At 48.6% G+C, this 20,050-nt stretch overlaps 2 protein-coding genes across 3 annotated transcripts in view; one reads left to right on the top strand and one right to left on the bottom strand.

The window, feature by feature from the left end:
* The first annotated feature begins 1,578 nt into the window (after nt 1-1,578).
* KCNS1 (potassium voltage-gated channel modifier subfamily S member 1) lies at nt 1,579-5,933 on the top strand. The gene is made up of 3 exons (XM_006921846.1): nt 1,579-1,651; nt 2,122-3,164; nt 5,463-5,933. Exons 1-3 carry the CDS (start codon nt 1,579-1,581, stop codon nt 5,931-5,933), a joined length of 1,587 nt encoding a protein of 528 aa, XP_006921908.1.
* A 7,844-nt stretch (nt 5,934-13,777) lies between these two features.
* The window catches only part of STK4 (serine/threonine kinase 4), an 84,411-nt gene continuing 78,138 nt past the window's right edge, over nt 13,778-20,050 (bottom strand). For both annotated transcript variants that reach the window (XM_006921845.3, XM_025039775.1), the window contains one exon: nt 13,778-17,672. In XM_006921845.3, the coding sequence (XP_006921907.1) occupies nt 17,514-17,672 (159 nt within the window). In that variant the 3' untranslated portion in view covers nt 13,778-17,513. The remainder of the gene's footprint in view (nt 17,673-20,050) is intronic.

The raw sequence follows: 20,050 nt of genomic DNA, 5'->3' as shown, positions 1-20,050 counted from the left end.
CCACAGGTTCCCGGTGCAGGTGCATCTTCCACGAAACTCCCAAGGAGAGAGCAGTGTGGGATGGCCCCGCTTTTAGGGCTGGTCCTGTTTGCGCATCTGTAAAATGGGATTAGAAAACCTCTCTGGCAGAGTTGGGATTAGGGATTCAACCCAGTGAAGAGTACGAAGTGACTGGCACATAGTAGATGATCGAAATGTGGAGAGTCTTGAATCACAAACCCTAGTTTCCAGCATTACCTGTGCCATGGATTAGCTGGGTTGTTTTAAGCAAATCACTTAATCTTTCTTACTGATTGCTGGGGAAGTTTTGTTGAATTGTCCCATTTCATCCAGTAGGAAGGTGAATTCCAGAAGGAGAAAAGGGCAGCTAATGGATGATGGAACTGGATTAGAATCTTCATCTTTTGACACCAAGTCCAGGTGGAGGGGTGGACATGCAGCTGTAGCACACACGTATTTATTGTGCACAATTTACAGGTTCTGTGCTACTGATAAACACCTTGCTTGATGTAATCCTCATAACCTCTCATTGAAAGGACGATGTTCCCCAGTTTACGGACGGGGACTCTGAAGCTCAAAGAAGGGAGTGGATCAGCTCAAGGTCAACAGTTAGTAAGTGGCAGACTCAGAATTGGAACCTGGGAGTGACCAGAGAGACATGCAAAGGATTAATATTTATCGAGCACCTACTGTGTTCCAGGGGCTTTGCACACACATACAATAAGCCTTCACCTGAAGTGCTATTATTTCCATTCCATAGATAAGAGAGATAAGCCCAGAGCAAGAGGAGACTGGCCTGAGGTCACACAAGTGACAGAGCTAAGGATGAAACCCCAACCTGCTTAATGCCAAGCCCAGGGTAAGTGAAGAGCATCTGCCTGCTCCTTGCCAGGCACTGGGCCAGCTGCTTGATGTACACTCAATCCCTGTCCACTCCAGGAAGCAGGCATTACTGAACCCACAGTGCGGATGACATTACCAAGGTCAGGAGGTAAGTTACTGGCCCTCATTTCCAGCAGAGTTTAGACCCAGTGGCAGGACCTGACATTTCCTGAGTAGCTACTAAAGCTGAGCACTTCCATAACCTACCTTCCAGTCTACCTTGGAGGCAGGTGCTAGTGTCTGCATTGTGCAGGAAACTGAGACGTGGAGAAAAGCATCTTCCTTAAGCTGCCCGGTGCCCCTAAGGTGGAGATAAATCTAGGTTTGCCTGACTCCAGGAGACAGTGAAATAGGTGGATAACTTACTTAACTTCTTCTGGGAGCCAGGCCCAATAAAGACATGAGTTCATCTAACCTTTTTAACCACAGTTGGTGTTGGATATTTTTATCTCCACTTGACAGAAGCTCAGAGAGGTGATGTGACTTGCCTATGGTCACACAAGAGAGCCAAAGTTCAATGTGACTGACTCTACAGATGCTTTAAATACTTAAGCCAATGGCTCTCAGACTTGACCATGCGTCGGAATCACCCTTCACGCTTCTTCAACACAGACTGCTGGACCCCATCCCCAAAGTTTCTGATTCGGCAAGTCTAGAGCAGGCTGAAAATTTGCATCTTTGACACATTTACAGGTGATGCTGAGGCTGCTAGTCCAGAGAACACACTTTGAGAACTACTGGTCTATATTAATTTTGCCCAAAACCTTAGGTGATAAGCATCGCTGTCCCCGTTTTGCTGAGGAAACTGAGGTTCAGAGAGCTGGTGTGTCCAAGATCTCACAGTAGACCTCTGGGATGTGAAAATCCAAGTTTGTCTGGGAAAGGGAGAGACATCCTCTCTGGGCACGCCCCAGGTGCCCGGACATCCTGTCATTCAACCACTTTCATAATCCTCCAAGGTAGAGCTCAGCATTTGCTTTATGCCAATGAAAATGGGGTGCGGAGGGCCAGCGATCTGGCCAAAGTCCCTCGGTCGGAAAGTGAGATCTATGCAAACCCAAACCTAATTCTTGAGTCCAGGGAGCACTTGGCACCTCCTGGGCACCTCCTGCGTACCAGACGCTTCACATAGAACCTCCGACAACCCCTGGCTGGTGGATGGGGCAGGGAATTTGAACTTGGTCTTCCTGGAAGGGAGGTCCGGGGAATCCCCTCAGAGCGCCCCTCGCGTCTCCGCAGGCCGGCGCGCCGCAGCCATGGTGAGCGAGTCCCCGCGGCCCGGCGCCAGGGTCCCCTGGAGACGAAGAGACGAGGCGCTGCGCGTGAACGTGGGCGGCGTGCGGCGGCGGCTGAGCGCGCGCGCCCTGGCGCGCTTCCCAGGCACGCGGTTGGGCCGCCTGCAGGCCGCGGCTTCGGAGGAGCAGGCGCGGCGCCTGTGCGACGACTACGACCCCGCGGCGCGCGAGTTCTACTTTGACCGGCACCCGGGCTTCTTCCTGGGGCTGCTGCACTTCTACCGCACCGGCCGCCTGCACGTGCTCGACGAGCTGTGCGTCTTCGCTTTCGGCCAGGAGGCCGACTACTGGGGCCTGGGCGAGAGCGCACTGGCCACGTGCTGCCGCGCACGCTACCTGGAGCGGCGCGTGGCGCGGCCGCGCGCCTGGGACGAGGACAGCGACACGCCGAGCAGCGTGGACCCGTGCCCGGGCGAGATCTCCGACGTGCAGCGGGAGCTGGCGCGCTATGGCGCGGCGCGTTGCGGCCGCCTGCGCCGCCGCCTCTGGCTCACCATGGAGAACCCAGGCTACTCGCTGCCCAGCAAGCTCTTCAGCTGCGTCTCCATCGGCGTGGTGCTCGCCTCCATCGCCGCCATGTGCATTCACAGCCTGCCCGAGTACCAGGCCCGCGAGGCGGCGGCCGCCTTGGCCGCTGTGGCCGCGGGCCGCAGCGCGGAAGACGTGCGCGACGACCCAGTGCTGCGACGTCTCGAGTACTTCTGCATTGCCTGGTTCAGCTTCGAGGTGTCGTCGCGCCTCCTGCTGGCGCCCAGCACACGTAACTTCTTCTGCCACCCGCTGAACCTCATCGACATCGTGTCCGTGCTGCCTTTCTATCTCACGCTGATGGCTGGTGCGGCGCTTGGCGACCAGGGAGGCGCGAGCGGCGAGGAGCTCGGCGACTTAGGCAAGGTGGTGCAGGTGTTCCGCCTCATGCGCATCTTCCGCGTGCTCAAGTTGGCGCGCCATTCCACAGGGCTGCGCTCGCTGGGCGCCACGCTCAAGGTAACCGGGCCTCTGAGGCCGGGTTGGGGATCAGGTGGAGGCGGGTGTAACCATCAGGCCGGTCAGGTGAACTTACAAGCCTGCTGCGTCCAGGCGCTCAGGGAACTGAAAAGCTATCCTTTATGCCAGGCACAGGTGTACATTTCACGTCCAGTCCGACCTTTCCAACAGCCTTGTAAGGAAGGGCTTCCGGTTATCTTTATTTCCCAGGGCAGAAAACTGAGATAGAAGAGGTTTGAAGGAGCAGGGAAGGGGGAGAGAGTCAGAGAGCTAGAAGGAGAGAAAGAAAGAAAAAGAAAAGACCAAAGTTCACTTTTGATAAATCAAAAGTGAACGTCTAATAGTGCATAGCACAAAAATATGCAAAGCAAGACACTAACTGGCTTCTCCGCTGAGCCTTTCTTCTGTCATTATCGGGGGCTCGGTTATCATAGGTCCCCCTTAATAGGCCGAGTCTAGCACTAGCCTCGGAGCTAACACTAAGTGCTATTTCTGTGCCAATTTCATATCCATTATCGATTTCACCCTCAGGACAACTTCCTCAGGAAGATGCTATTATGCATTCCCTTCCCGTAGATGAAGAACCTGAGGTTGAAGGGTTGGCGTTTTAAAGCCTAGTTACAATTGGTTGAGGACCCTCCTTGTGCCAGGCCCTGCACTGGGAGTGGATCACCGCCCAGTGGCAAACTTACCCTTAAGGGGGTGACATTAGGCAGTTTTGGGGAGGGAGGACATGGGAACAGCTTAGCCGAAGGCTTGAAGAGAGGACAGGATAAATGCTGGGAGGGGAACATGGAGGGAACGGGCGTCAGTCGATGGGGTTGGAGAGGTGAGTGGGACAGGATATCGAAGGGCCATGAACTCTTGGCCCAGGATTTTGGACGTTGTCCCAAGGGAATAGGGAAGCCTGTGAGGGGTTTAAGCAGGGGCAAGTATTATTTGTCACTACTTTGCAGATGTGGAAACTGAGGCTCCAAGAGGTGACAGGACTTGTCAGAGGCTCCTCAGTGAGTGAGTGAAAGAGCCTAGAGAAGAATCCAGCTGTGACTGACTCCAGCACCTCATGTTTTTTCTCCTAAAGCCCCGTGTAACCCTGCCAAGGATCCCCAGAAGGTGCCGAAAGATCCCTTCCACCCACGGCTTGGTAAAGCCTTTGGGACGCCCTCGTGGCAGGGCAGTCAGGATGCTGGGTGCAGGCAGGGCAACTGGGCAAAATGCTAGGGTGACGAGCAGATGCAGAGAATTCCATTAGCCAGACCTCCTGAACTCAGAATCTCTCCCAGGACAATCTCTCTGCCCCAGCACTCTGCCTTGCCTCCACCATACAGGGGGCCAGGGCCCAATGCTGCCCGTTTATTCTGCAAGAACATTGATGGAGGCCGACAGAGTCCAAGACACAAGTTTAAGACTCCAGATGAGAGCCTCGCTACTCCAAGCGAGGCCCCTGACCAGCAGCAGCTTTTTCATTAGCTGGAAGCTTGCTAGAATTGCAGCCTCCCTGACTCTACCCCAGGACTCCTCAACTGGCTTCTGCCCTTTAATCAAGATCTCTACATGATTCCTCCACACTACAGTTTGGAAGGCCCAGCTCTAGACTAGGGGTTCTCAGGCTCTATTAATATTTGGAGCCAGGTAATTCTTTGTGGTGGAGGGCTGTCCTGTGCATTATAAGATGTTTAGCAACATCCTTGGCCTCCACCCACTCGATGCCAGTCGCACACCTGTCCCAGGTATGACAATCAGAAATGTCTCTATATATTATCAAACGTCCCCAGGGGGGAGGCCAGGATTGCCCATATTTGAGAACCACTGTTTCAGGGGTGGTCTAGGGAATGTGTGTGTGTATATTCTCTCAGCTTCCTTGAGAGGCATAAAATATTTTCGTACTTATCAGAAATGTGATTGACAGGTCAAAAATACATGAAACCAACTCTTTGTGTTGTAGAGTATAAACTATGGATTTTCTCTTGATTATGCAACAGTGTAAAAATCACAAGTTTTTCATTAACTGACTGGTGCCACCAGTGTCCCCCACATTAGAAGAAACAATTGTGACTTAGCAAGCACCTTGGACAATGGGAATTAGGCCTATGTTCTGTCCCAGGGAGTTTTGCTGTTTTTATTTAGTTGAAAGACCTTAGTTTAGAGTCAGAGGACCCGGGTCTTACCACTAGCTCTACCTCGCTCTGTGACCTCAGACCTGTCCCTTCTACTCTCTGGGCCTCGGTTTCCCCAAATGCCCAATACCAGGTGTGTCAGCCCACCCAGCTCTGACTCAGCTCCTACGTTCTCTTCCAGCACAGCTACCGTGAGGTGGGCATCTTATTGCTGTACCTGGCCGTCGGTGTGTCAGTGTTCTCCGGTGTGGCCTACACAGCTGAGAAGGAGGAGGACGTGGGCTTCGACACCATCCCAGCCTGCTGGTGGTGGGGCACAGTGAGCATGACCACCGTGGGCTACGGGGACGTGGTGCCGGTGACAGTGGCTGGCAAGCTGGCAGCCTCGGGCTGCATCCTAGGGGGCATCCTGGTAGTAGCGCTCCCCATCACCATCATCTTCAACAAGTTCTCCCATTTCTACCGGCGCCAGAAGGCTCTGGAAGCCGCCGTGCGCAACAGTGGCCACCGGGAGTTTGAGGACTTACTGAGCAGTGTTGATGGGGTATCAGAGGGGTCTCTGGAGACATCCCGTGACACCTCCCAGGAGGGCAGGTCTGCAGACCTGGAAGCCCAGGACCCCAGCAGGCCTCCAAATTCTCACATTTATTAAAATTAATGCTCCATGTCTCTCTTCCCACACTGCTGCAGTCAGCTGCAACAGAGCAGGGATTCTTCCCCTGCTTGAGTTCTTCATGGTAGCCTGACCGCTCAGGATGACTCACCCTACCATGAGAAATGACACCCAGAGGCTGGGTCCCTTCCTCCAATGGCCAAGGGCGGGATAGTGTTACCCTAGATCCCGTGAGCCTGGAGTGACTCCGAGACCTTTATAAACAAACCTCCGAGCCATCTGGGAAGCAGCATGAGCCAGAAGGAGAAAGTCAGAAGGATGCTAACAGATCTTGAGCACCTGCTGTCTATTAGCCAGATCACATTTGGCCTTATGTCGGAGGACGAGAATTATCCCCATTTCACAGGAACAAGCTGAGGCTCAGAGAGGTTCGATGACTTGCCCAAATGTCACACAACCAGAAGTGGTGGAGTCCAGTTTGGAATCCAAGCTCATTGGTCTCCCAAAACAATGTTCCTTCCATTCTGCTGCCCTCACGAAGCCTGCATGGATTCCCAGAGTTGATCCATAGTGTTAGAACCCTCTGTTAGCACTTAAAGAAAGGATCAGACAGGGGATTCAGATGTAGGAGCCCTTGACCTCATCTGTGGTACTTTTCCAGGAGATTCTAACAGGCATCAGCTTTCAAAGATGAGGTCTGGGAGGAAGGAAGCGAGAGTTGCCTCCTTAGCTGATGTCCAGGATTTACTGAGCAACCCAGGGCTGGCTTGAGATACAGGAAAAGGGGCCCTGGCCTGAGCCCTAAAGTCTGGACCTGGCTATGCTAAGACCTGATGTATGAAGTGGGCAAGTCCCTGCCCATCGCCAGATTTCGGCCCATCTGTCACATGCTGACAGTCTGGGCCCAGAGGGAGAAGAAAGCCAAATGGAACAGGGAGACACTGACTTCAAGCCAGCTTGGCTCTGAGGAGTTGGTGGCAAGGGGCTGCCATGCATCTGTCCCCCCGACCCTGGATTCCCCACCCTGCCAATCTGACCTTGGCAGTTCCTGTCTTCCCATCATGAAGACCTCCAGCTGTACCTTGAGTTACCATCCAGGCAAATGCTTGAGACTCCTGTGGAGGTGCAATTGACCCTTCAATTAACACTCCCTTCGACACTCCCTTAGGCTATACTTAATCTTCTTCTTCCTGAAATTCCACAGAACCAGCCTTTTCTTTTTTATGCAAGCAGGCCTCCCGAGACAATCCATGCACTCTTTTGAATTTGGGGAGCTTTAGCTCCCTACAGCTAAGACCTTATGTATGAAGTGGGCAAGTCCCTGCCCATCAGGCCTGAGCCCTAAAGTCTGGACCTGGCTATGCTAAGACCTGATGTATGAAGTGGGCAAGTCCCTGCCCATCGCCAGATTTCGGCCCATCTGTCACATGCTGACAGTCTGGGCCCAGAGGGAGAAGAAAGCCAAATGGAACAGGGAGGCACTGATTTCAAGCCAGCTTGGCTCTGAGGAGTTGGTGGCAAGGGGCTGCCATGCATCTGTCCCCCCCACCCTGGATTCCCCACCCTGCCAATCTGACCTTGGCAGTTCCTGTCTTCCCATCATGAAGACCTCCAGCTGTACCTTGAGTTACCATCCAGGCAAATGCTTGAGACTCCTGTCCCTTTGGCCAGTTTCAGTCCCCTCATCCGTGCTGGGGGCGTATCTTGTATACTCACCTACTGAATCCTCTCTACTTGCTAAAAAAAATTGGCATGGAAGCGTTCCCATAGCCCTTTTCACATACTGTTGCTAGAACATCCATCACCATACTGTCATTGCCTGATTGTGGCTCTGTGTCTGTCCCATCACACTGGTTCTGGTTAAACCTGGGCTTGGTGCAGAGCAGGTATTAAGTAAATGTTGACTAGATCAACCAATTCATAAGCTATTGTGTGCCGAGCACTGGGGAGAAAGAGGAAAGAGCCAGAGAGACACCTTGCCTTTAAGAGAATGTAGACAAGACTGAGAAAGAGGTCCTTTGGGTCTGCCTCCCTCTTCCTCCTTGCTTTTCAAGGTTCTCACAATGACTTCCTTGTAGTGTCTTCACTCACTCATTCAACAAATATCCACCAGAAAAGTCCTAAGCGGGGGCTTCACATGTGGCCTGCAGACAGATTTTGTTTAGCTGAACAGTATTTTTAGTATATTTTAAAATTCGAATGCCTTGGGGTGAGGCATGCACTGTCCAGTCTCCCACCGCGCCCCCCGCCCCCCACACACTGTCGCTTCTGTGTTAGCCCCACTAGTTCTCACTTTACCCACCCGGCCTGTGATTTATTGACTCTTACTGGGTTCAAGGGATGCAGTGTCAAGCAAAATATATACTTCTTTGTTGTGAAACTTACAGACTAGTGGGGAGACAGATTTTAATCCCATAATCACACAAATATGTACTAATGAGTCTACTAAGTACAGGGAACTACACGTGTGTATCATGTGGCAGGGACCGTTAACTTCTCAGGTCAGAGAAGACTTTCCTGAGGAAGTGATGATTTAACCTGCCATCGTATGGATAAATGGTAATTAGTCGGTCGGGGTTCCAGGAAAGCAGTGTATTCCAAGCAGAGGGAATGGCATGGGTGAGGGCCTCGTGTCATGCACAGGGCCTGGGACATAGTAAGCCTCCACACACAGATGGATGCCCGTCTCCAGACCAGAAGAGAGACTGGCGCTAAGCCCAGGGGCCGCTCATAAACTGACCACGCACGTGCGTACCAGCCCTCCCACGCACTCACCCGGTAATGCCTAGGCCCAGCTCTGCCCAGGTCGGGGCTCAGAAGCCAGGAGAGCCGCATGCCCCACCCTTCTGGTCTTGCTGAACATGCCAAGGAGCCGGTTAGCTTCCGGACTTTCTGATCCCACAGACTAATCCCTAGAGCTGGTGTGGGGAGAGCTCTGGGGAATCGTCTGGCCTGCATCCATCACCAGGTGGTGTGTGGTCCTGGCAGAAAAGCTACAACGCACTCCCACTCACATATATCAATGAAAAACATTATGCAAATAAAGAGGGTGGGCCCAGGGACCTGTTTCTGCCTATATGGAGCTGGCCACCCGGTGTGTTTTCTGGGTGATTGGGGAGGGTGGGGTGATATATGGAGTGACTCAGAATCCACATTCTCTAGTTCTAATCTTTGATTTGGCAGAGGTTGCAAGTGACAGGAATCCAGCTGGAACTAACTTGGTCAAAAAGGGTGATCGAAGTGATGAACGAATGTTACAGTTAGGGTTCTTTGACAACGTGCAACAGAAACTGACTGCCTTAAGTGAAAAAATGAATTTATCGGAAGGTGTATTAGTTTCCTGTGGCTGCTATAACGAATTACCACAAACTTGATGGCTTAAAACAACGGAATTTATTGTCTCACCATTTTGGAGACCAGAAATCCAAAATCGAGGTGTCAGCATACTCTCCAGAGGCTCTAGGGGAGAATTCTCTCCTTGCCTCTTCCAGCTTCTGGTGGCTGCCAGTGTTCCTTAGATTGTGGCTGCATCACTCCAAACTGCCTGTCATCACATCGCCTTCTCCTCTGTGCATCAAATCACCCGATGCCTCTCTCTCATAAGGACACTTGTGATGGCATTTAAGGCCCACTGGGACAATCCAAGATGATCTCATCTCGAGATCCTTAACTTAATCACACCTGCCAAAAAAAAAAAAGACCCTTTCCCCAAATAAGGTTAACCTCTATAGGTTCCAGAGATTAGGGTGTGGACATATCTTTGGGACCTCCATTCAGCCCACCTCTGAAGGGTACTGGTAAATTCACCCAATCAGGGGAAAGGCTGACTGACCAACCTCAGGAAGTAGAGGAATGAGGGGAGCTCTTCGGACCACAGTGGCAGGACCTGTGAACCTTCTGTTTAGGACACTGCCATCCAAATGGTCCTCCTCCAATCACTTTCCTTCCCAGGATCATTCTGCTCACAGTCCCAATCCCAAGAAAGAGGTGGGTTTGCCTAGCTTGTGTCACATCCTCTCCCTTGGTGGGGATGAACAGCAGGGTACCTGGATCAACTTCTATAACAGATCACATGGGATGGAAGAAAGGTAGTTACCCAAAGAAAAGGCCATGTGATGTCACCAAAATTAAGGGGAAGGATATTAAATAGGCAATAATAGTAGATGTCCACTACATTCCAACTATTGGAATTGGCTGCTCAGCATACCATGTGCTCACACCTTCTTCCCATATGTACATTTTATAAGTGTTTCTAACAAAAGGAAACGATCTTGTATATAACCCAAAAATGTACTTTTGCTCTCTAGGCCCTATTAGTGTGATTTCATCAATGTAGTGGGTCAGCTTGATGCCTTGTGGAATAGGATCAGGGAATCGAATTCTTTCTGATACAGAGCAGGAGGAGAACTGAGGGATCCCTGAGTGGAATATTAAAGGATAGCAAAATGCTTCCGGTGTTTTCTGTTTTTCGGACTAGAAAATGAAACCAGTAGAGTTATATTAGCTCCAGGGATTATAATAAAGAGCACATATCCAACACAGCAGCTAAAATTGCAATTGCCATTTGATTAAAATAACCCATTGTCATTTTCCAAGACCCACCTAATCTGCACCAGCCAAATGGGGGAAACAATGGAGTTTTGATAGGTGTCATCACCCTACAGGGTCTTGAGTGGAGGCACTGATCTCTGCAGTCTCCCCAGAGATGTATCGCTGCTGAGTTTTCTATTCTAACAGTTGCTCAATTGGATTCTATTGGCCTTTTCTATTCTAATGGCCTCCATGGGCCAGGGAGCCAAGTGGGGGCCTTTTCTAACTATCACTCAGAAACTGGAGATATAGGACAGCTTTGGGACCCCACTAGACCTCCAGTGTAGGGACAAAGATCAAAACACTATTTTTCACATGATTAGTGGACCTCCAGTAATACTCTCGGACTCAAGAAATTGATATTAGCTCAAAGTCTTCATCCAAGATTCCCTGAAAGGTTTGGGTATTTCCTTTTCTTCAGTATTCAGTCGCCCTGGAAAATTGCCACAGGTCCTTTTAGAGAAGGCAAGAGAAATGTTCACATTATATTCATGTAGCAGTAGAGCAGAGGCCTTCCTCAAGGGCAGGTAGTGTGTGCTTCATTCACAGGGCTGTAGATTAATAAACCAGCTCAAGCCTAGGTGTCAGGCGATGCTCTGTAACTATCATGGTGGCTTCAGTCGGGACTTTTTTTTTTTTTGTCAGGGCTAGAAAATGTTTCTGGTTTTTGTTTTGTTTTCTTTCTTATGTTTGCTTGGTTATATAAATCAAATAAGACTTAGTGGCCACCTTTGATTAAACTTTTTAGGACCCTCCAGCGGGAGATCTTGCCTCACGCAGAGACTGCTGAATATTACTGAGACCTTCCCATTTAATTTCTGAGAGTTAAATGCCTGGTCTCCCACACCTCTGCATTCTTGCTCCTTTTTGATGTTGGGGAACCCCTCCACCCAGCACTCCTGACCTAGACTTTGTTCAAAACTAGGGTCAAGTGTTTTGGGTTCATTAAGGACCATAGTTACAAGCATTTGTAAGGAGGAGGAGGCGGCACCAAACAGATCCAGTCCAGCATCCCTACTTCAGAAATTTTTGAATTCCTTCTTCTACATGATGCCAAGAGATTTGGGATCTTTAAATTCCATTTCATGTGGGCCAGTGTTTGGTCCAAGTCTGCACTGGCCAACCCATCATTTGGAAGTGAGCCAGCTCCTGGCAAGGGCGCAGAGAATGCAGAACCCCTGGTACATGCATGCACATCAAGAAGATCAGCCTGGTCCAACATTACATTTCCCCTTCCTTCAAGTGCCACAAAAATCCATTCCCACAAATACTTCTCAAATTTCTGAGGGTATCAATTAACAAGTTTCTGCACTTCTGTGTGGCTCCAAGATTCTTTCCTACTGAGAGTCTATTTTTTACTCCCTAGGACAAAACTGATCCCTGCCTTCCAGCTAAGCAGCCTTGAGCATTAGGGCAAGTGGGCATTTGGGATCTTTCTCCAGTAAGGAAGGGAGGGGGCTGCTTCCGCCCAGTGTTTTAGATTGCCATGGATTTCTCCCATGTCCTCTCATATAGCTGTTCCACTTGTCCTAATCCCACTTTCTGTCTATGCCTAACTTCATCAAAGGGCAGCAGGGCTGTGAACTCAGCAGGCTGCGTGATCAATTGCCAACTTTGGTTTTGGAGATCTCAGCCCTACCTTAAGTCCTAAGAGATTTTTTTGTCGTGGTCGTAGAAAGGCTCTCCATTTTATTCTGTACACACACACCCTACCCCGACCCTGCCCAGTTATGTTTGGGCTGGCTTCCCTTTACATTCTTCTGTGCAGTTAGAAATAAAACATTCTATCCTATAACCTGGGCTCACTAGACCACGAGGTGTCGTTCCCTGAAGTACAGCAAATCCTCAGATAACACTGTCATTTTGTGACAATGTTAATGAGATGCCATTAGTCTACAGTAACCTTGGTTTCCTTATGTTATCCCTTAAAGATGCAGAACCTCTTGATGGCATTACCTGAGGCCTTACTGTACTTTGTGTTTACATGTAAATGAGGTTTGATTTAGCATCAGGTGTTTATAAACAAGTATCCCACCAACATAAATGTCTGGTGGGACATTTGAATGTGGCGCTGGATGCAGGACAACTTTGTGTTGTGCAGCACTGTCCCAGAATGCATTGCAGGCCATCTAGCATCCCTGCCTCTACCCATGAAATGCTGAAAGGGCCCTACAATCCTTGTCACAACAAAAACACTCCGACACATTTCGAGAACACTTCCGAGTGGGCAGTGCTCGACACTATGAGAATCACATATAGGAGGGGTGTAGTACTTTGTATCTCAAAGTCTGAGAGAAAAAAATGAAATAATCTAAAAGGCTCTGCATTGTGTCTGACATATAAGTGCTTAGTAAACATCAATTTGCTTCATTTCTTCCCTCCTTAGGATCTTAATCTGACCAACAGGGAACATCCATCATCAACCCTGGCAACCGTAAGGAAGGTCTGCTGAATATTTCAGGGAGTGAGGTGTGTAAGTTAGGCATCAAGAAACATCACCCCCACTCCCAGAAAAGCTGGCAGAATAGCATATAGCTTATTTTATACAGACTATAGAACTATTATGTGACATATTGTAGAGCAATTTGACTTGAGGCCTACAATGACTTTTCAGTGTAACCCTGTTCCCTCCCTGCTGTGAAGCAAGCTTTTAAGACTGAGAGAACCCAGAATCAGGCTAGGGAGTTGTCCCCGGGTGAAGATGGGCCACACAAGGGCAGGACCATGGTGCTCCCTCTGAATGCCAGGCTGTGCCTGGCCTGGCTTCACGCAACGACAGACAGGGTTGAGGGTTCCAAGGTCACTTTACACCCAGACTCTCATAGAGACTGTGTAGGCCAGTCTCTCTGCCCAGAACGCCTGCTCTGCCTCCCTTCCCACACTTTCTCTACTAGTTCAAGGTCTTTTACTTCCTTCCTTCGACACTCCAGCAGAACTGTCACTTCCTTCTCTTGTGTCCACAGGCTGTATACTTCCTTCTACCATAGTATCTCCAAGTACTGTGATCTCGTGTGTCTGACTGACTCCCCAGCTGGTCTGCACGAACTTCTTCCATAGTATTTCCAAATACTGTGATCTCGTGTGTCTGACTGACTCCCCAGTTGTGTCTGGTTCATTTTTATTATATCCCTGACAGTGAGCTCAGAGCCTGGCACACAGAAGTTGTCCAACAAAATTTACTCTCTATGCTACCTACCTCTCGTCGGCTTTGGATTCCGGAATAAACGCAACACAAAGATTCACAGCACCATTATTCGGGCTATAAATGGAGGGTCTCCTTTTTAAGAAGAGGATAATTTGTGGGCTGAAGGGCAGTTTATTTAAAACAAAGGTGACAAGGTGTAGGAAGAAGGAAGGAGGGAGAACAATTCCAACGTAAAAACACATAGGAAGCATCTCAAATTTTTTAAAAAAAGGCAATAAAGGAAGGTATTTATGTTTCATACATATACAAACTGCTGACTTCGACTGATTATTTACAGCCAAATCTTATAAAATAGCATTTCAAGTCAGCACTTAAGCCAGTGTTACTAGTTTTTGTTACAAAAAAGTTAAAGCTACAAACTTCACATTTTTAAGTTGTACATCTGCAACAGCATTTATGCTTTTTTTTCCCAAGTTGGTCTGAGTGCAAGCTGGTGAAAGAGGATTTTACTTTCCCCAAACACAAATAAGAACATGGGTTCCAAAGACAATGAGTATAATCCTGATGAAAACACAAACACGGCGCTTCAGAAAGGATGGGGCAGGGGGTGTGGACTGGGCAGGAGCATTTTCCACTCAGTAAGGAGCTGCAATCTTTGGAGGCAACATGGTATGCTAGAAAGGGCCCTGGAGTAAGAATCGGAACTGGATTTGAATCCTGGCTCTGCCACATTCTACCTACGTGACTTTGAGCAACTGACTTTATTTTGCTGAGCCTCTGTTTCCTTATCTGTAAAATGACAGTAATATTTCCCAGAGCTATTACGTTTTAATAAATATAGGGCTATTCAGATTATCTATTTCTTCTTGAGTTTAGTACTTTATATCTTTACAAGAAATTGTCCATTTCATTTAAATTGTTGAATTTGCATAAAATTGTTCATAGTATTGTTATTAGCCTTTTAATATCTGTATAGGACCTATAATGATGTCACCTTTCTTGTTCCTGATATTGGTAAGAGCTATTGAGATTTGAATGGTGTAATAAATTTCTGGCATCTGGTAGGTGCTAAATAAATGTTTCCTGGATCAGAAAGTCTCAAGGAGTTAAGGCTATAGTGCTTAAGTTGCTTCAGTTATTGATTCTGTCCCTATCTCTCTCTCTCTCTCTCAGCATCATCAATCATCATCTACCAATCATCATCTATCATCTATTTGTCTGTCTGTCTATCATCTACCTGTCTATCTATCTATCCAGCCAAATGTTCATCCATTAATCCAATTGGTTGGGAGAAGGGACAGTGGAAAAAGAAAAATAGAAATTTGCTTCAAAATTAATGATGAGGAAGCAACTGAGATATTCTTAAGAGAAATGAAGTTTTTTAAAGATACAATTAGATGTGGGTCGTTCTTTCTTAGAAGGAGAGAACAAGTGAGGGGCTAAGAATTCCCTGGAAGCTTGAGTCACAAATGCTCAAGCAATGACTGTCACTCAGGGCTAAATGAAAGCACACCGATCTATCTAGAATTTAATATTTATGGGAAAAAATGACTAGGATTTGCTCCTCTGTCTTCCTGTCGCTAGAAAACAAATTCGCCTTGTCAGGAAATTTATCTGATCCAAAAGGAATTAATTTCTGGCAAAGAACTCTGTCTAGCTAGACTGGAGAGCAATGTACCTTGTTGGACCAGCATGCTGGGTGCACACATGCTTCAAACAAAGTAAGCTCAAGATTCGTGCCCATTAGAAGTTACTTTGTCTGTGCAAAAATAGGTGGTCACTTCATTTTAAAAAGACCTGTGACTTTCCTTTCCCCTGTAAACACTGGTCCCATGTGGTGATGCTGTGAATCCTGATTCTACCTCTTACTAGCTTTACTGCCTTGGGAAGGAACTCCGCGCCCCCCCCACCCCCAACCCTGTTTCTTCATCTATGAAATGGAAATAGAGTACTTAACTCACAGAGTTATTATGGAGTTTAGAGCTGACACACAGAAAGAACCCACCTAGCTCAGTGCCTGGCATATCGTTAAGTGGTCAACGAGTGCTAGCTGCCATTTATTATTCTAGTGGGATCCTCAAACTGTCCTCTATTCTCTGTGTTTGCCACATAGCTGCTTAACCGGCCTACAGACCAACTACTGCCTCTTGCATTTTTAAAAATTTGTTTTAATTGCAAAGAATAGAATCTAGCCACAGAAGAGAAACATTCCTTGCCTTTCCATTGATTCCCAGGTTGCGGAAGCAAAAGCAATTATGGAGTCAAATGATAGTATCCTGAGGTGCCACCCAGTCATAGTCCCCTATCTGAGAGGAAGAGAGACTTGAAAATAAAAACATATTTGCTTTCCCAACTATCTCCTCTTTGCTGTGTGACTGACTGACATGTGGCCTTGAGCCAACACTGCAGAAAAGCTCAGTGCTGTCTTTTGCACACCCCCTGATCTGCTTTTGGCCCTAAATCTGACAGCATAAAGCTTGCTGCTATCTGGCAGATGCTGCAGGGGCCAAGGAATGGCTGAAATGGAATGATCTTATAGGCAGTCACCCACTGAAGAGACAAAGCAAGAGCAAGCTTCTGTTAGCAGGCTTCCCTGGAACAATTTAACCAAAATGGACACAAGTTTCTTCCTCGGTGAAGGGGCTGCTTGGCTCAGTGAACCAGGAGTGAGGAGCCCCGAGGTCTAGTCTCAGCGCCTACTTTAACCTGCTTTGCGATTCTGGCCGCGTCACCTGCCCTCCCCAAGCCTCAGTCAGGCCAGATGACGTCTAGGGTCCCTTCCAGCTCTGGCATTCCACGTGTCTGGGTTGAGCCTCCTGGAGAACAAATCTGAGTCTGACATTCACTTATCCTTTCCAGACCCCTTAGCAGTAAAATAAAAAAAAGAAAACGGTCACATATTTGAATGTGGATCACAAAAATCAATGCCCTCCACCCATCTGTAAGGAATGTGGAGCGAAATGCCACACGTGTGATCTTCACATGAACAGCGAGAACTTCGAGAACCCTTTCCCGTCTGTGGACTGAACACAGCTGAGAGCTCCTGGCAGGCCTGTCCCCTCACTGGGTCACGTCTCCGCCTCTTAAGGCACTGGGCAGTATCTGTGCTGTGACTTTAGGCAGTTGGGAGAGTGGAGGTGAATGAAAGGCGCTGAAACCGCAAAGGCCGATTTGCAAAGAGGGCGCCGGGCTTCTCCTGGGACTGGAGAAGTACACACAACTCAAGGCTTTCCCTTGGACGTCACCAATAGCTCCAGAAACCGGGGATGACCCACGCGAGGCCGGAACTATGGTGAGAACTGGCCTGAATGTAATTTTTAAATGCAGCCCTGCAGAAGGGTGAGGTTGGCCCCTGGAGTCGGGTGACCCCAGAGCCCCCGTGTCCTCTGCCTTTGTGTTCCGTGGTACCGTAGTCTTAAAGAAAAGAGGCAAACTGTTTAGAACTGTACCTGTACAGAGATGCCACCACACTGAGTGGCAGGGCGATCTAGTTATAATTTATATATATATATGCATATTTATATATTTTTAAAAAGTCTTCCAGAAAGAACAATTGAAAGCTATCGGGAGAAGAGAAACAAAAGACCGTGTCAAACTTTCCCAGCTATCACTCGACTAGGAGTCTCTGTTCCTGGGGTTTAAAACTCTGAGTTTAAAGGAGCCAATGTAAATCCTTTGACGTAATAAACCTGACCAGTTTGGACACACACATCACGACGGCACGCTGACTGTCGAGGCAGCTCTTCCCACGGGCGCGCGTTCCTGAGCTGGCGAGGGTGCTGTGGAGAAACACGGCGCAGAAGTGCTGGCTAACAAGCTTGAGCGGCGAGCGGCCCCGAGCCCCCCGGGGGCCGTGTGCGAGCGGGCGCCCCGCCCGGCCTGGCTCAGAAGTTTTGCTGCCGCCGCTTCTTAGCCTCGATGGCATCCAGGATCGGCTGCCGCTTGGACTGGTACTTCTGCCGGATCTCTTCGATCTCCTGCTCCATCATGGGGTCGAGGGCCAGGAGCCTCTTCTGAAGGTCCTCCACTGTCCAACTCTTAAGCTAGAAGAGAAGCGGAAAGTACAGTCACGACAGGGCCCGGGTCAGCGGCAGAAGAGCAGAGAAGTCAGCCTCTGCCGGCACCCAGCGGGGAGGGAGAGAGAAGGACGTGTGGTCAGACCAAGTCTGGGGTGGCAGTGGTCGGAAAGTGACATTCGTTCAAATACATGGCACCAAGCTTTTTAAAGACGATTTATCCCTGTAGGAGTTCGGAAGTGTGAATCTCTTTGATCGACTGTGTCTTCACCAGGGACTTAATGAACCATACTTTCATCTCCACTATCTTTTAAATTAATTATACATAGACTCATTGTTAGGGCATTAAAATAACAGTCACTTGGTGTATGCGAAATCATGGTTGCCTCCCAGTTCTTGTCCTACTCAGGAGATAGGCATCTGGACAGTGACCACTGGACAGTATCCAAAGAGACCTTCTGGATACCACACCAGGGAGGATGGATGCTGACTGGGGACCAGATCCCCTGCCTCCAGCCCAGCATCCCACGTCCCTGAAGTCTTGGTGCCGTCATACTAATCACCACTAACATATTGGGGGCTCACCGTGTACCAGGCCCCACTCTAAGCACTTTATATGGATTAGCTACCAAGTGTCTTGGGAGTATAGACACAACCCTGCGGGGTGGGGCAGGGAATTGGAGAAACCCTGAAACTTCTAAGATTAAGTTTATCATCCAGAGAAGAAAACAGAACTTGGGCTTGATGTATAAATTAACAACAACGGCCAGCGCTTATATAGTGCTTTCTGCATGCCAGCCACAAGGGGCTTTCCATACGCGGGTTCATTTAATCCTTGCGACAACCCTATGATTCAGTATGTTATTATCTCCGTGTTACAGATGAACAAGAACGAAGAGAGTGGCGAAGTTACTTTCCCAGGGTCTCACGGCTATAAGAGGCACAGTCAAGATTCAAGCCGAGAGTCCATCGCAGAAGGAGCACACACACAGAGCACAGGCCTCGCAACCAACTCGACCCGTGCTTAAAACATGGCTCTGCCTCTTGCGAGTGCTGAGACTCAGGCAAGTCACCAATCTCTCCAGGCCTTCCTCGTCTACAGAATGGGGACAGCAGTGCCTCATCGTGTTAGTTCTTGGAATTAAATGAGCTCAGGGCTGTAAAGTTGTGAGCACTGTGCCCGGAACATTGTGTGCTTACAGATGGCATTGCGTGTGACAAATCGCCCTCTTTAGTAAAGCCCAGGGGGGTCTACTGTGTGTCTACAGGTGCAAGGCAAGTGACTCTGTTGCCCGTATGTATGGAGTCTTCACTGGATCCAAGCAAGGTCAGTCCTGGCTGGCAGGGTGGGAATGAATGCGACATTATCCACAGCAGGTGGTGATAAATTCTGTGAGCTCACAACCAGTTTAATGGCTACAGTGTTTCAAGCGCTCAAAAGGCTCACTCAAGTCTTAGGAGAGATTTGTAGAATCATCATTTCCCTTAGTGCCTTCCTGAGGCCCCAACAGGGAAGTAACACAGGAAGGTGGGTGAAGGAGCCTCTTTCTGGACCCCCTTCCATTAGAGGGTGGGGTGTGAATGAATGTGAAGTGCCACAGTGGCCTCCTCAGAAATGGTGTGGTGACCTGTAACCGCAGGAATTTTCCTTGGCCCACTTCAGGGAGGCTGTTTGAGAAGTGAGAAAAGCTTAACAGTTCGAGACGAAAGGTTCTTTGTAATGTGAGAATGGAAAGACTTGAGAGTGTGAGGAAATGCTGGGGGAAAAAAAAAACCATACTTTTCTTTCCAGCCTGTAGTTTCATACTATCTAGGAGGCTGGTTTCTTGGCCCAGGGACACCCCAAAAAGTTATGCTTGCCTCATCTTTACCTTTGCAGTTTCTCCCCAGAGAGAGAACACTCAAACCTAATACTGAATGTGACTGGCAGTTGAGGACTTCATCTTTAGGATCGCAGACCCTAAATCTCTACTGGCTGTATAACCGAGGACAAATGACTTCACCTCTTTGAGCCTCAGTTTCCTCCTCTGGAACACACACAATACCAGTTCCTCCATCCTAGGGCTGTAATGAGGATTAGATGAGTGAAGGGGTGTGATGTTCTTAGCTTAGAACTACATATAGTACATATTTGGCAGATAGGAAGCATTCTGTAAATGGCAGTTATCACTGTTATTTATAACTGTTACTTTTGCCGTTATTATTATTATTGTTACTGTTAATATCACTAAAAAGTCTCTATTAATCTCCCATAAACAAGCTGATCCTGTATCCTCTGATCAGAGCCAGAATCAAAGTAAAAAAGAAAATATTCTACTCTATTTGGGGCTAACAATGCCTAAGGCTTGGCACTTTCCCATACTGCCCCCTAACTTATTTATAGTTTAAAATATTTTTCATGCATC

The sequence above is a fragment of the Pteropus alecto genome, unplaced genomic scaffold (assembly GCF_000325575.1).
Source record: "Pteropus alecto unplaced genomic scaffold, ASM32557v1 scaffold45, whole genome shotgun sequence".
NCBI lineage: Eukaryota > Metazoa > Chordata > Mammalia > Chiroptera > Pteropodidae > Pteropus > Pteropus alecto.
Note: the sequence above shows the minus strand (reverse complement) of the source record. Positions and strands in the feature narration are given on the sequence as shown.